General features: G+C 40.4%; 1 protein-coding gene across 5 annotated transcripts in view; it reads left to right on the forward strand.

The window, feature by feature from the left end:
- The first annotated feature begins 2,739 nt into the window (after positions 1 to 2,739).
- Positions 2,740 to 15,192, forward strand: part of LOC308080684 (protein NLRC3-like) — a 414,646-nt gene continuing 402,193 nt past the window's right edge. For 3 of the 5 annotated variants that reach the window (XM_080422614.1, XM_080422613.1, XM_080422615.1), the window contains exons 1-5: positions 2,740 to 2,801; positions 6,486 to 6,538; positions 7,335 to 7,397; positions 9,028 to 9,081; positions 10,604 to 10,672. In XM_080422614.1, the coding sequence (XP_080278740.1) occupies positions 7,363 to 7,397; positions 9,028 to 9,081; positions 10,604 to 10,672 (158 nt within the window). In that variant the 5' untranslated portion in view covers positions 2,740 to 2,801; positions 6,486 to 6,538; positions 7,335 to 7,362. Of the gene's footprint in view, positions 2,802 to 6,485; positions 6,539 to 7,334; positions 7,398 to 9,027; positions 9,082 to 10,603; positions 10,673 to 13,541; positions 13,588 to 13,827; positions 14,077 to 15,192 lie in introns of all 5 variants that reach the window. The other 2 variants (XM_080422616.1, XM_080422617.1) reach the window with 1 other exon arrangement.

Here is a 15,192-nt window from a genome sequence, read left to right on the forward strand (position 1 = left end):
ATGGAATGGAATCCCTACAGTGTAGGCCTGCAACAGCAAAGGTGCAGACAGTCACCCCTGAGCTAAATATTAGTTCCTGGGACAGTCAGCTGACCCGAGGGACCAGGAGGTAGGAGGAGGAGGTTAAAAGGTCAGCCATAAAGGAGTGAGCCAGCCCCATTTAGAGCCTTATAAACGAGCAGGAGAATCTTAAAATGGATTAGAAACTGTACTGGCAGCCAGTAGAGAGAGGCTATGGACGGGGTAATACATGGTCTCTCTCTTCATGGTGTCAGTAGGAGTCAGGATGGGGTAATACAGTATGGTCTCTCTTCATGGTGCCAGTTAGGAGCCTGGCTGTGGTGTTTTGGCCAGCCAAGTTTGCATGTCTGCACACCGTTAACGTGGGCACCAGAAGTTAGACTGATATACAGTATGTCTGTACACCTCTCAGTCAATGTGGGCACCAGAAGTTAGACTGATGTATGTCTGTACACCTCTCAGTCAATGTGGGCACCAGAAGTTAGACTGATGTATGTCTGTACACCTCTCAGTCAATGTGGGCATCAGAAGTTACACTGATGTATGTCTGTACACCTCTCAGTCAATGTGGGCATCAGAAGTTAGACTGATGTATGTCTGTACACCTCTCAGTCAATGTGGGCATCAGAAGTTACTCTGATATACAGTATGTCTGTACACCTCTCAGTCAATGTGGGCATCAGAAGTTACTCTGATATACAGTATGTCTGTACACCTCTCAGTCAATGTGGGCATCAGAAGTTACACTGATATACAGTATGTCTTTACACCTCTCAGTCAATGTGGGCATCAGAAGTTACACTGAGGTATGTCTGTAAACCTCTCAGTCAATGTGGGCATCAGAAGTTACACTGATGTATGTCTGTAAACCTCTCAGTCAATGTGGGCATCAGAAGTTACACTGATGTATGTCTGTAAACCTCTCAGTCAATGTGGGCATCAGAAGTTACACTGATGTATGTCTGTAAACCTCTCAGTCAATGTGGGCATCAGAAGTTACACTGATGTATGTCTGTAAACCTCTCAGTCAATGTGGGCATCAGAAGTTACACTGATGCCCACAGGCCCAGACGCCACTTTAGCTCGTAGCACTTGCCCTAGCCTTGACAAGTCTTATGCAAAGGTTAAATTGTAATTTGCATAGCATTATTTAGACATATTCCAGGTTAATTTGTTGACCTGGCACCCTATATTTTGTATAGTTTCAATGTACATAATTATTATTTATTTTTCGATATTATAATGTTTGGCCTCATGATAGTTTATTAATTTACCTATAATCCTAGATTACTGAGGTCTGTAAATCGCTCTGGATTTAGAGCGTCTGCTAAATGCCTAAATTGTAAATTGTATGCATGTCTACTTGGAAACACCTGGCTCAGGCTGTTCTTGTCTCTTTGTTTTCAGCTGTTTGTTGAATCCTGTCATCTCTGTTTCTTTTTTTTCTTAATTTTTTTATCCCGCGATTTTTGTAACCCATTTTTTTCACCCGGTGCCAATTTCCTAAGTGATCCTGGGCGCTACACCAGCCCTACACCAGCACTACACCAGTCCCCCACAGTAGGGAGGCCAGGGCCGAGCTCATGCTTCCTTCAATGCATGAGAGCCAACTGACCTTCTTGTCACCTGACAGGGGGGAGTTTCCCTGGTAGGACGTAGCGCGTGGAAGGAACACGTTATTCCAACCAGTTCCCTTCCCCTCCATCAGGCGCCCCGGCTGTCATGGGGGAGGCGGTATAGTGACCAGGATTACTACATGTTTTTGTGAGGGTATTAACTACCCTAGGAGACACGGGGAGAACATGCAAACTCCACACAGAGTAGGCCCTTTCGCCAACCCCACCTAGGGTATGGGCGCTGATGACACGGAGGAGAAGACACGCCCCCAGCGCCCACAGCGTCCCCGGCGGGAATCGAACCCAGGACCTTCTAGCTGTGAGGCGACAGCGCTACCGACTGCGCCACCGTGCCCCTCATCTCTGTTTCTAACCACATACTGTACACTCCCTCTCTGTGCTCCATATTGTGACGGTGGCAAATGAGGAATAAATGAGGGGCCAAGATGTCTCCGCTAGGCCTGATATCTATTGTTTTGAATGGAGAACAGATTGGTGCATGTTCATGAGACTTGGAGTGAATGATCAGTAGGTTGTCCTGAAGAGATGATTAAGTTCACAGGTGGCCTCTGTGGTTATTTACCTATCATCACTGATTTACTGTAAGTGACAAATAATTATTCAATCATTAATAATTCATAAATAACAACCTTATGATATCAGTGTCATTCAACTCATTCAAGGCTGTATTGTCTATTAATTTGGGTAAACAAGAGCACATCTACAGTATGTGTGTGTTGCTGAGAGAAGAGGGGTGCATTTGGTAGCTTGAAGTTGAATTAATCAACAATGGTAGTTGTGTTTGCAGTAAAACACATTGCTGATAAACTGCAGCTCAGGCTGAAATGGAAGAAGCTTTGATTGACATTCATTAACCATACATACCACTTGTATCATTTTATACATGTGGAACATACGTTTCTATTACTGCAGTGTACATACATGTTGAATAGTGTGTTTTTGAAAATAATACATAAACATTTGAATATGAATAACTACATGTAAACTGAAATGCAGTGTCAGCATAGTGCAGTTTGACGTCACAGATGTTTTTCTAGTTGAGTTTGAGGAAGAGAAAACACCCTCAGATGAACTCAGACACTCGACATTGATGGATGTGAAGAAGCAGCGTCTTTTCTTTCAGCGTCTCCTCTGCAGAAGAAGGTAAAAAGTCTCTTTGACTAAAGGTGACTCTCTGTAAACAGACTACTTCAGACTACAACAGACTACAACAGATTGGTAGTCTGTTGGCAAAAGTTGGCGTTTAATTCAGCAAAAGCAGTCAGCCGAAGCGCACATTGTCGTGCTAATGCCTTAAGAGCTGCAAGATCTGTGTTGCCAGGTCTGTTATTATAAGCGACTTTGGGCTTGTTTTCCTGTAAGTTGCTTGTAAATATTCATGCAGGTTACTTTTGTTTGGGCTTCTTTCTGAAGTGTAGTTGCTTATTTGGGCTTGCTCTTTTTTTTTTTATAGCTGATTTAATACGGCTCAAGTGGTGAAACTGGTCGCTTCTTTTGGGCTTGTTTTTTTAGACCTTGTCGCCTGTTTATCTCACAGAATCTGGCAAAACTGTCAGCTCCGACAAAAACAAACAAGGAGCATTTTTGCGCTATCGTATCCTACTGCTGTGCTTTGGAGTTGATCAATGGGTATAGGAATTGAGAGTTGAGATTGAGAATATGGTATCTAGTTCTTAATGGGCAAATGTCTCTGGCTTATTTAGGCTTGCTTCTGCACCAGTAGTAACAGAGGAGAGGTCTACTCTACGGAGGACCAAACAAGCTAAACAGCCAATCAGGGTGCTCCACACAGAGCCTTCACCCCCCTCTCCCCCCCCCCTCTTCACTACCCCAGAGCTCTACCAGTCGGTGAGTCGGCCCAAAAACTGAACATGTTCGGTTTCTTTGAGTCGGCCGAAAGATAAGATATCCCACAACAATTTGTCGCCGGCAGACACTTTCCAACGCTTTTCTGACGCCGAGTCGGCTCAAAATCGGTGCAGTGGAGAGCTGCCTTTAATCTGGATGTGAATTCACCAGTAGGCATTATTACATGTTTGATAAGATACATAATAAAACTAGAAAAAGTGCTCCTCGGAGCACAGGTCTCCGCCAGGTCAGGTACGTTATTGTGGCCTCCTGGTGGCGCTATAATAAGCCAATGTGAAAAGGGTGCCATTTCTTCTAGGCCTTTCACGGCAATCGGACACTGCATTCATGATTTGAGGTATTTTGTTCCAAAAATGTGTTTTGCCAAATTTGACCTGCTGGTGGCGCTATAACAGGCCAATGTGAAATGGGTGGCCTTTCTTCCTCGGCCTAGTGGGAATTTGCGTGTGAAATGTCACGGAACTTGCAAGCTGTTTTCATGATTTGAGGCATTTTGTTCAAAACGGACCAATCCTGCAAACTTTGGAAGCCAACCTTAGCCAATCAGGATCAGAATATCCGGTCAGAATAATCAGAATATGGGAAATCGATAGATCCGGGTAGATCACATGACTTTAGAGATCATGTGTACCGATTTGCGTGAAATTTGGATTAAATGGGAAGGACTAATATAAAAAAATGTTTTTTACATAAGTCGGCCTCTTGGTGGCGCTATAAAAGGCAGATGTGAAAAATGCAGAGAAAAGGTTTTTCCTTGGCCTCTAGGGAGTGTGCATACAAAGTTTTATACAGATCGGTGCAGTTATAGGTAAAAACACGAATCGGCCTGTTATAGCGCCACCATGAGGCTGATTTGAAAAATTTGAAGTGGCATTTCTTCCTCGGCATAGTGGAAATGTGCGTGCAGAATTTCAGGGAAATTGCATGCTGTGATCATGATTTGAGGCATTTTGTTCAAAACAGAGCACTACTGCAAACTTTGGAAGCCATTTTTGGCCAATCAGGATGGAATATGAAAAATCTGAAATACCGGTTTCGTTTAATGACTATAGAGATACTGTGTACCAATTTGCATGACGTTTGGATAAAATCTGTAGGAGTAATGTAAAAAAAATTAGTTTTGCACAAATCGGCCTCCTGGTGGTGTTTTTGCTCTGTGTCCTGAATAGGTGATTTCTATTAAGGACATTTTATGTTTAACGTCTTTGTCTTCTTTTCCTTCTTTTTACTGAATTTTACTGTCCTTTTATAATGTGTTTTCTTTGTTTGATGTTTTGTGTAAAGCACATTGAATTGCCTTGTTGATGAAATGTGTTACAAATACATTAGCCTTGCCTTGCTTACAGACTAGATGCACAGATTACATTGTATTGCATTACGTAATACAACACTATCAAAGCATGATCAATCCATACGGTGCTTCATCTTGCATGGTGTTTAATTGAAACACAAACTGGAGCTGTGTGTGTCAGTAGTGTGAGTCCTCTAGACCAATGGTTCTCAACCTGTGGGTCACGACACCCAGGGGGGTCCCCACATGATGTTGGGGGGGTCCCCAGATGATTAGCTTAATGTGCAACATTGTTTTCTCACTCAACAGTAAACAAACGAACATACAGTAGCCTATACGTGTATACAGGGTATCTGCACATTTCTGGACTTTTAAGACCTTTTTACTACCTCTAAAATAAAATAAATGAGCAAATAAGACCATTACTGCGTCAAAAGTAATTAACAAACTATACAATAAAAACTGGTCAAACATTGGCCAAATTGTCAAATCATATAAGAAAGAGGCAAACATCTTGAAAAAAACTGATTTACATGCTCAAAATGCTTTGTAGTTGTGAGCTTGTACATTAGATCTGCCATTTAAAAAAATGTTATCTGTGGAACCGAGTCAAAGAAATGTAATGCCTCAACTCCTACAATGCTAAGTGCTTGTCGGGGTGGGGGGTCCCCAGTTCAATTATGATTATTCTGGGGGTCCCCAGTTCAAATAAGATTATGTTGGGGGCTCACAGCCTGAAAAAGTTGAGAACCACTGCTCTAGACCAGGGGTGTTCAATGTTTTTCAACCCGAGGACCCCTTAGCTGAGAGAGAGATGAAGCAGGGACCTCTCACTACATATTGTATAAAATTGTGTTGCAGATTAAATGTTTTCAAATATTTCATAGATAGCTTCATACACTTGTTTGAGAGCAACTGTCATCAGTGTTGGATTCATGTTTATGTGTATTTTGAAGCATTTAACCACTTAAATCATAGAAACCTCAATACATAGAAACCTTGACCTTTGGCTCTGCACTTGGTCTGCTCTTTTTCCATCTGAACCAAACCTCTTTGCTCACAATGAGTGTAGATCATTGAGCTTGTAGATCTGCTATTTTCGGGCAAATGGTCCCCCCAGAGTATGGATGCGTGTGTAAAGTGCAAGTGGTAAAAAAAAAGAAACAAAAGTTCCTATCACACAAAGATTTGGCGGCCCCCCTGTAGTAACTCTGAGGACCCCCTAGGGGTCCCGGACCCCCTGTCGAAGACCCCTGCTCTAGATTATTGTCTGCAGGTGAAGCTCTACAAAGCCTAAGCCCTCTAATAATGCTTCAAATGACTTGTGGCTTTTACCAGTACAGGATGATGTGATTGTAGTGGCTGATGGAGAAACAGACAATTCTCTTACTAGCTAAAGTTTTTGTTAGCATTTTAGAATATGGATTATTTGATATTTGATGATTTGATGAGTAGGTGAAGCGTATGTCATTGTATACAGTAGTACAAATATTAATTACATGTATGTCCCTTTTAGTTGTTGCATGGGGAATTTGCCACAGTACATTTGCACACATGTGGAATGCGTGTGTACATAAATTAAATTAATTGTATGATCACTTCAAACAGTTTTGTTTGAACTTATAGATAAACATGTATATAATACTGTTTATTTTCTTTGTTTTCAGTGATGGCCAGCTAGAAACACCAGGTAACAATAGATTGTTACTAAACCACCTTGGTGAGTCATGCATCTACGTCTCAGAGTCTGACAGCTTGAATGAGTTTGTCTGATAAACATTTCATTAAGTGAACAAAACACCCTCAACCTCCCCAGTAACACTGTTTTATCTTTTCCCTAAACGAGTCTTTGTTATTGTATGTGGTTAATGTGCACCCTCTAGTGGGCTTATTGTACAACTACACCAACTGATCTCTGATGTCTCTGCTGTAGTAGCCTCGATCTCCAGGCTTTTATTGATTAGTTTTACTGCTGTAGAGTTTTAAACTGATTCATCGTCTCAGAACTGGACTCACCACTTAGCTAGGTTTGAATCCATTGTATTTTATCCACTGTTAACACAGGCTGGATGTAGAAAATAAAGCACTTGTTACCAGTACAGTAGGCCTATAGAGTTTCAATTGTCCCAAGTCTTGACTGTATTTTGTTAATCTGTTCTCTGGCCTACATGACAGCAGCGGTCATATGATGCCTGTCCAGATTACAGTTAATTAAATATTACATTTTATTGATTGAATACTTTATTAGTCAAAAATGTAAACAGCACAGAAGTGCAGTAAAAACTAAAAGGATAACACAAAAAAATCCTCACACTGTCCCATCATCCCTGTGGGACTACCACTTACTGTAGTTCACCAGGGCAGGTCCTTGTTGTCAAAACCAATATGCTTTAAACACACACACACACACACACACACACACACACACACACACACACACACACACACACACACACACAGACACAGAGAGAGAGAGAGAGTTTCTTCAATAATGAAATCAACACCTCTTTCAACAGCAGTGTAAAGAGATGGAGTCCAGAGTGGATGATGGTGGAGATACTAAAGGTTACTCAGAGCAGGTAAACAGCTTCAACCTTTGTCATCAGACAGCTTTCAGATGACCACACACATCATGACTGTAGGTTTACTGCCTGTTTTCCACACACAGTAACATGAATTAAAACTGAAAAGTCATATGATGCCTGTCCAGATTACAATAGTGTTTTGAAAAAGAAAACATGAAATTAATACTAAGGATTAATTATGAAAATAAATAATTAAGATAAAAAAAAAATGCTGTACGAACTATGAATGTGTATTCCTTATTCAAACTCTGTAAACTGTTATAATCTCAGCCAATATTGTTTTAAAGCGAGCTTTGTTTTGAAAATTGCAATAATATGCATTAGTCATGTAAAGCCACATTCTCATCTGAACACTGGAAAATGTCTGTGGAATCAGGTCGGGACATTGTCCGGAGTTGTCCTTTCACACATGTAGCATGCAACAGGAGAATGTCCGTTCCAGATTAGTTCACTTGTCTTAAGGTAAATACTCTGTTTGATAAGGTGAGGGGCGGGGTCTGGGTAGTAGACGCACACATTAGCTACTCCCACTTAAGTGTAACAGTGTGAGGGAGATGCGAGGATCAAATGCAATCGTTGATTTACTTCCTTCCATAGAACATGACAGATGCATTGAATTGCTTGACATGCCGTCTCCCATTGATGCACCCAAACAAACACAAAAGAAACATCCCTCCTACCGTAGTAGGCCTAATGTAGACAATGAGCTACAACATACTTTTAATCAAAACGAGCCGCCCTCCTCTGAGCTGGAAAAATAACAGTCTGAACTCAACTCAGATAACATTGGTCTCAAATACAGCCAAGTGCGCACTGTGGAGGGAAGCATCAGGTGTAGCTCATTGTCTACAATTAGGCTACTGCAGTAGTAGAGATTTTATGTTCGATCTGTGAATGTTTCCAACTCGAACGCTAATAAAAAGCAGAATGATTAAACTGGTTTTCAGTTCTCTCTCTCCAAACACCTCGGGAGGAGGGGAGGCTCCACCCATTGTAGTCTTGCGTGGCCAGACTGTTGCTTCCCACAATTTTCAAAATCTTCTGGTCATACAGTCTGGAGCACGGACGCTCTGATCATGAACAAGCGATAAAGCGGATGTGAAGCCTCCTCCCCACATCCATTTCGTCTTTACAGTCGCGCAAATTTACCCTAATATAAATAAAAAAACATCTAAGCATATATAGCTTGCTGCTTAGCAGAAATGGAAATAGAAACATTTAATGTAAAATATATTTTCATGAACGGAAATGACGAACAGAACTCTGGAAACCTTCCATAATACAGTGCATGTCTGAAAGTGGTTAAAACGGTTATGGTTATGGCATTTCCTTTCCCTCACTGATGATTTTATGATTGTATTGTGTATTATTGGTGCTTCTGTGCTCCCTGCTGTTCCTGTCCATGTCATTTGTCAAGTCCAAAGTCCAGAGTGGAAGTCACAGTGATGGTTGCTACTGTCTCTGGGTGTTACTTTGATCTAGAGCCCAAACCATATACTGTACAATATACCCATATTAGGGAGTAAAACATTCTGATATTTGATATAGGCTGTGTGTGTGTGTGCGTGTGCGTGTGTGTGTGTGTGTGTGTGTGTGTTGATTAAATCGGCACCTCTTTCAACAGCAGTGTAAAGAGTCCAGAGTGGATGATGGTGATTGTGGAGGTTCCTCAGAGCAGGTAAACGGCCTCAACCTTTGTCCTCAGACAGCTTTCAGATGACCACACACATCATGACTGTAGGTTTACTGCCTGTGTCTTCCATATACACTAACCTGAATTAAAACTACTTTATAAATAGATGACCACACACATAGTATGACACCTATGTATGACTCTGATCTGATCGCTATACAGTGTTTCATGTTGCAATCTACCGAATACATTCATTATTGTTATTTTTCGTTTGTCCACTATATTACACATTATATCACAAGCTTGTTAAACATGTTATGTCCATTACAGCTTACACACAAGTGTTGTTCTTCAAAAAGAGCTAGGGAACAGGTCAAACTTTATTTAAAAAAAAATCATATTGGCCCTCGATATAATTTCTTGGTATTAACTATAGCTGCTTAAACTGTTGAATATTCATAAATGTCTCTGTTTTATAAACGGAAAAGCATGATTGAACTTTAAGAATGCCACTAATTTGCAACCCAAGGAAAGACAATTAATTAATGTATTGAACAGAATAATTCAGGTGTGATTCAGATTTCAGGTGTGTTAACACAATTGCAATGGTGTATCAATGAAATAACCAATTAGCATTTAATCAGCAGTTTATAATTAGGACAATAAAGTAATAACTGCTGAAAATGGGGCTTTGCAGTTTTATGTTTTTTTTTTGTAACCATGGCCACCATGTTGTCACTTTGGTATTTTATCTTGCACTGATTGGTCAGTTATACCTGTCCTATCGGCCCTTATCAGTTGTTATCAGTCTAAGGCAGGGGTGGACAACTTTGATGATGGAGAGGGCCACTAAATTTCCACACTCACTCCAGAGGGCCACATTGCATGTACTGTCGGGCAGACGCCTCTTATCTCCGTATTTGAACTTTTTTCGTAAATTAATTGATCGTCATTCTATGTCACACATAGAATGGCTCAAAACGTGTCGCAGCGTGACACATTTTGAGCTTGTAGATCTGCTATTTTTGCTACTTTTGAATTGTAATCCAGATTTTTTTTTGCTGTTTTTGAATTGGAATCCTGAAAAGTAAAATTTTTATTTAATTTTAAATGCATTTAGTTATACTTAGGTTAACTTTATGAACTTAAATACAAATACATTGGACTTAAAAAAAGACAACAGAATTTTAATACAAGTCATTAAGCTACTAATATAGACTGAAGTAATTAAAGCGGGTCATGTTTGCATGTTTGGAATTGTAACAGCTGAAATCAATAATATATCAGTATTCCGATATTAACCTGCGGGCCACATTAAGTGAAGGTGGGGGCCGCATGTGGCCCTCGGGCCACCTGTTGCCCATGTATGGTCTAAGGGCTTATCAGATACACCCTCTATGTGTTTTTATGGATGGAGACTGTGATAAGCTTGTGCTGATTGGTTGACTGCTGTACACTCACACGCACACGCGCGCGCGCGCACACACACACACACACACACACACACACACACACACACACACACACACACACAGTTTCTTCAATAATGAATAATCTCTTTCAACAGCAGTGTAAAGAGATGGAGTCCAGAGTGGATGATGGTGATTCTGGAGAAACAAAAGGTTCCTCAGAGCAGGTAAACAGCTTCAACCTTTGTCCTCAGACGGCTTTCAGATGAAAGGGTCAGCACACCGTCTTGATGCTCCCAATAATTTAATGAATAAGCGGTCAAAAAAACAACAACGTTTCGGCCGATGTGGCCTTCGTCAGGTATACTGAGCTGAGGAGACAGGTATATAAAGAGACAAAAGAGGGCAGAATTCACAAATCACTGAGTGAAGGCACCCGTAGACAACGCCCCTTTGGAATTCAGAGTCTATGACAGATCCATAGATAAGCCATTATTATTCCTATGTGGCCATCAGGTAAAAAAAGATCCCTGAGCTATATACAGAGAGTCAACACAGTTAGATGTATACAAAAATGTAAAATGCAATAAAGCAATATAAAAAGACAAGACTAGTATGTGACTGGGTACAATGCTTTAGGCAGCAAGGGGGCATATCTTATACAACCTTGTTGAACCAGAAACCTCAAAGCAGAGAGAATGTTACAGGAAAGGCTTGATATCGAAGTCTGCCCCATCAGTCAGTTTCACAGGGCACTGACGCTAGCTATAATGCACAGGCTACTGATCTGGCCAATAGATTCATAGAAAGAGGATACAAACAGGAATGGGTTGATGTCGCTTCTGATTTTTTTAAAGCCATGACGCAAGAGGAATGCCTCAAACCTAAAATTCGACCTCAAAAGGAAAATTCTCCCTTTTGTGTCCTCAGGTACTCACTCATGGGGTTTGATTTAAAAAAAAAAGCAAAACACTGGCATATAATTCAATCATACCCAAGACTCAATACTGTTTTTAAAGAAGCCCCAGCTGTGGTCTTTAAACGCCCTCCCAATTTGAGGTACCAGTTGGTGAGATCTTATACACCCGAACAGAAGCAAAGCACCTTTTTGTATAACATTCCCTATGGGAACAACAGGTGAAGTAGTTGTGCCCAATGCAGCTTCACGACAAAGTGTAAGACCTACACACACCCCCACAGTGGAAAATATGTGAAGATCCGCGGTGTAATTTCCTGTAGTACCAAAAATGTGGTGTACCTTATTAAATGTCCCTGCGGCTTGGAGTACGTAGGAAAGACCAACAGACCCCTTCACACCCGCATCAGCGAGCACCGGTTTAATATTAGATGCGGGATGAAGGAAATCCTGTGGCTCTGCACTTTCAACAGGCAGGCCACAGCTCATTCCGTTATGTAGGCATTGAAAAGGTGACACAGCCCCCCAGAGGAGGCAATCAGGAGCGCCGCCTACTGCAACAAGAAATATTTCATATTTACTATCTTAATTCTATGGCTCCTCATGGTCTAAACGAGGAATTCGACATCAAGCCTTTCCTGTAACTAACATATACTAGTCTTGTCTTTTTATATTGCTTTATTGCATTTGTTTTTGTATACATCTGACTGTGTTGACTTTTTTTCCTAATGGCCACATAGGAATAATAATGGCTTATCTATGGATCTGTCATAGACTGTCTCCTCACTCAGCTCAGTATACCTGAAAAGGCCACATCGGCCGAAACGCTCATTCATTAAATTATTGGGAGCATCAAGACGGTGTGCGGACCCTTTCATTTTGTTCACAATGTATTTAGTCGGATACATGACCCGTTGAAATGTTTGGATGTGCGTGTAGGCTACTTCCTAACCGCTTTCTATATACAGTAACATGAATTAAAACTACCTTAAAACTCTGCAATTTAACCCAATGTGCAATGTACGACTGATCTGATCGCTTTACGTTTGATGTTGCAATCTACCAAATACATTTATTATTATTATTTATTTGTCAAATATATTGCACATTATATCAAGTAAAAGCTCATGTTATGTCCATTACAGCTTACACACCAAGTGCTGTTCTTCAAAAAGAGCTAGGGAACAGGTCACATTTTATACATTTTGTTTTCACATTGGCCCTCAATATAATTGCTTGGCATTAACTATAGCTACTTAAACTGTTGAATATTCATAAATGTCTCTGTATTAAAAACGGAAAAGCAACATCTAAAGCTCATTGTTGCTGCTGCTTAAACTTGGTAGTCCATTTGAGGAGGCTTTATGTGACCCACATTCCCACCTCAATGCTCTCTAGTCCAGTTGTGTCTGCAGCCTCTGCATCACCCTGTGGTGACATGTATTTAATGATTTATTCTGGATGTGCACCATGGTGTGTGTCTCTATAGGCTCACACAACATAATAATAATAATAATAATAATAATAATAATGAATTGCATTTATATGGCGCTTTTCTAAGTACTCAAACTTACTCAAAGCGCTCTACAATGGTTCATTCATTCATACAGGGGGGTGTAACATGTACCCTGATGTATAAATTGATGGGCTTAAGGACCAATGACCTGTTGTATTGAAAGAATACTGAAATGCTGACAAAAATGGGGGATTATTCTATATACAATATAACATCAAAACATCCTAGGTGGTTGGTTTTAGGTTGAAAACCACTAATGTAGCCAATACCATACAAGACATAGTGTTGTTTAAAGCTGCACTATGTGCCTTTTTGTAATGAATAAAATGTAATTTTGTCCAATCTGTATGGTACATACATTATAATACACTATAACTTATATAATTGGGGTGGTTGTATTTTGTCTGGCTGCTCTTCTATTGAGACATTTAGATTGTGTCAAAGGCCATGTCTCACCTAGACACAAATTTGACACAAATTTTGCCCTGAAGGTCAAGATTCAATGTATCCCCTGAGCAAGCAGGCAGACTCTATTAACTCAATGGTAAAAAAAAATCTGCATTTGCGCAGGAAACCAAGTTCAAATCCAGGGTAGAAGAGGAAAGTTACATAGTGCTGCTTTAATAGCATGATATTATTGACATAACATGATTGTGTACAACAGGAGGCTGTTGACAGCTTGACTTCAGAAAAAAAGGATGCAGAAAAAGGTGAGCTTTTTCTGTCCGTGGTACAATTCAATACTTGAGGTAAACAGTGTGTAGGTTGTTGACTGGTCAAACATTTTGTGTGTGTGTACACACAAATCAATTTGTTATTCCAAAATATAAATACCAGTTGTTACACTACTATTCATGTGGGGATGTAGGGAATGCAGACAGCTTTATGTTTCATTGATGTGACATAATTGTGATGCATTTAACTCAACTGTCTTTTTCTCCTGCAAACAGCACGTTTTGTGATCCAGAACAGGGCAGTGTTGATTCAAAAGGTTTCCATGGTCATGCCTATAGTAGACAGTTTAGTAGACAGAGCCATTGTCCCTCCTGAGCTCTATGCCAGGATTAAAGCTGAGAAGACAAGCATGGACCAAATGAGGGAACTGTACACAGTCAGGCTAGATCCAGGGGGAACTGATACCAGAGCAGCGTTTTACAGTGGCCTTGAACAACATGAACCCCACCTGTTGGAGAGACTTGGTAAGAACAGATGGAACTAAATTACCCCCCACCTCCCTTTTTTTTTTTTTTTACAACAACCTCAATATTATTCTTAGCAGCAGTCCCATAGAGTGGACACGTTTCGGCCAAAATGGCCTTCAGCTACTATCATTACTAGACACACCTGGTAATAAGGAGCAATTTTGATGCAGTCAGTTCCAACAATATTTCATAAATATTTCTGAACATCAATTATACATTATATATATATGTTTTCATTTTGAAAACATATATATATATGAATTGTCAAGAAAGAAAGAAAAAATATGAAAAACTCACAGAAATCGATTCCTCATTAAAGGGCAACTTTACAGATTTTTCACCCAAATCCTATTTTAATGAAGTCGAGGACATAATAAACATGATGTTTGACTTTGTTTTGTGTTTTTTCTGTGTTTTGGTATTGAACATGATTTCCTCGACTATGACATCACAGTACAGAATGAATGTAGTCCAGTTCTTCCTGGACTACAATGTACTACAGCCCATGTTTCCTGTAGCTACAGTCAGACTGGCCCCTCCAGCTGATGTCAATCACCTTGTAGGAGCCAAATGGGGTTTATATTTGTATTCGTTCACTGGATTGGATTATTGATTTGTGACTTTGATGGTGGGAGTGTCTCTGTGGGTGGCCTCCAGCACGTTACAAATAATGATCCTCACCTGCTCACCTGAAGGCTGGTTTGACTGTGGGGTAGGGTGAGCTGGGAGAGATAATCTTTGCACATATTTATTACATATTTATTGGACATTAATATTTGGTGACACTGTAGTAAAGCATTTTTAAACTTGAGCTTTCGTTTGGACGTGAGTCCTTTTAGTTTGAGCGTCATACAAGTTTCTATCTCCCAGGCTTAGCCTGCCGGCTGATCAATTTATTGGGGATCGCTATCAACCACAACACACCTTGTTAAAAGTGCTCTAAGGTGTCAGTTACCTTATCTAGCAGCACCTCCGCAGTGAAGGGCACCATGACACTCCCACAATAGCTTATGACGATATGTAAACACCATCTAACATCGTTGATATTTGCACACACGATAAAAATGATTATTTAACCTAATACAGGTTAAAACACATACATAATGAACTAAA

This window comes from Gymnoscopelus braueri, assembly GCF_963280865.1.
Source record: "Gymnoscopelus braueri genome assembly, chromosome: 24".
In the NCBI taxonomy this organism is placed as follows: domain Eukaryota; kingdom Metazoa; phylum Chordata; class Actinopteri; order Myctophiformes; family Myctophidae; genus Gymnoscopelus; species Gymnoscopelus braueri.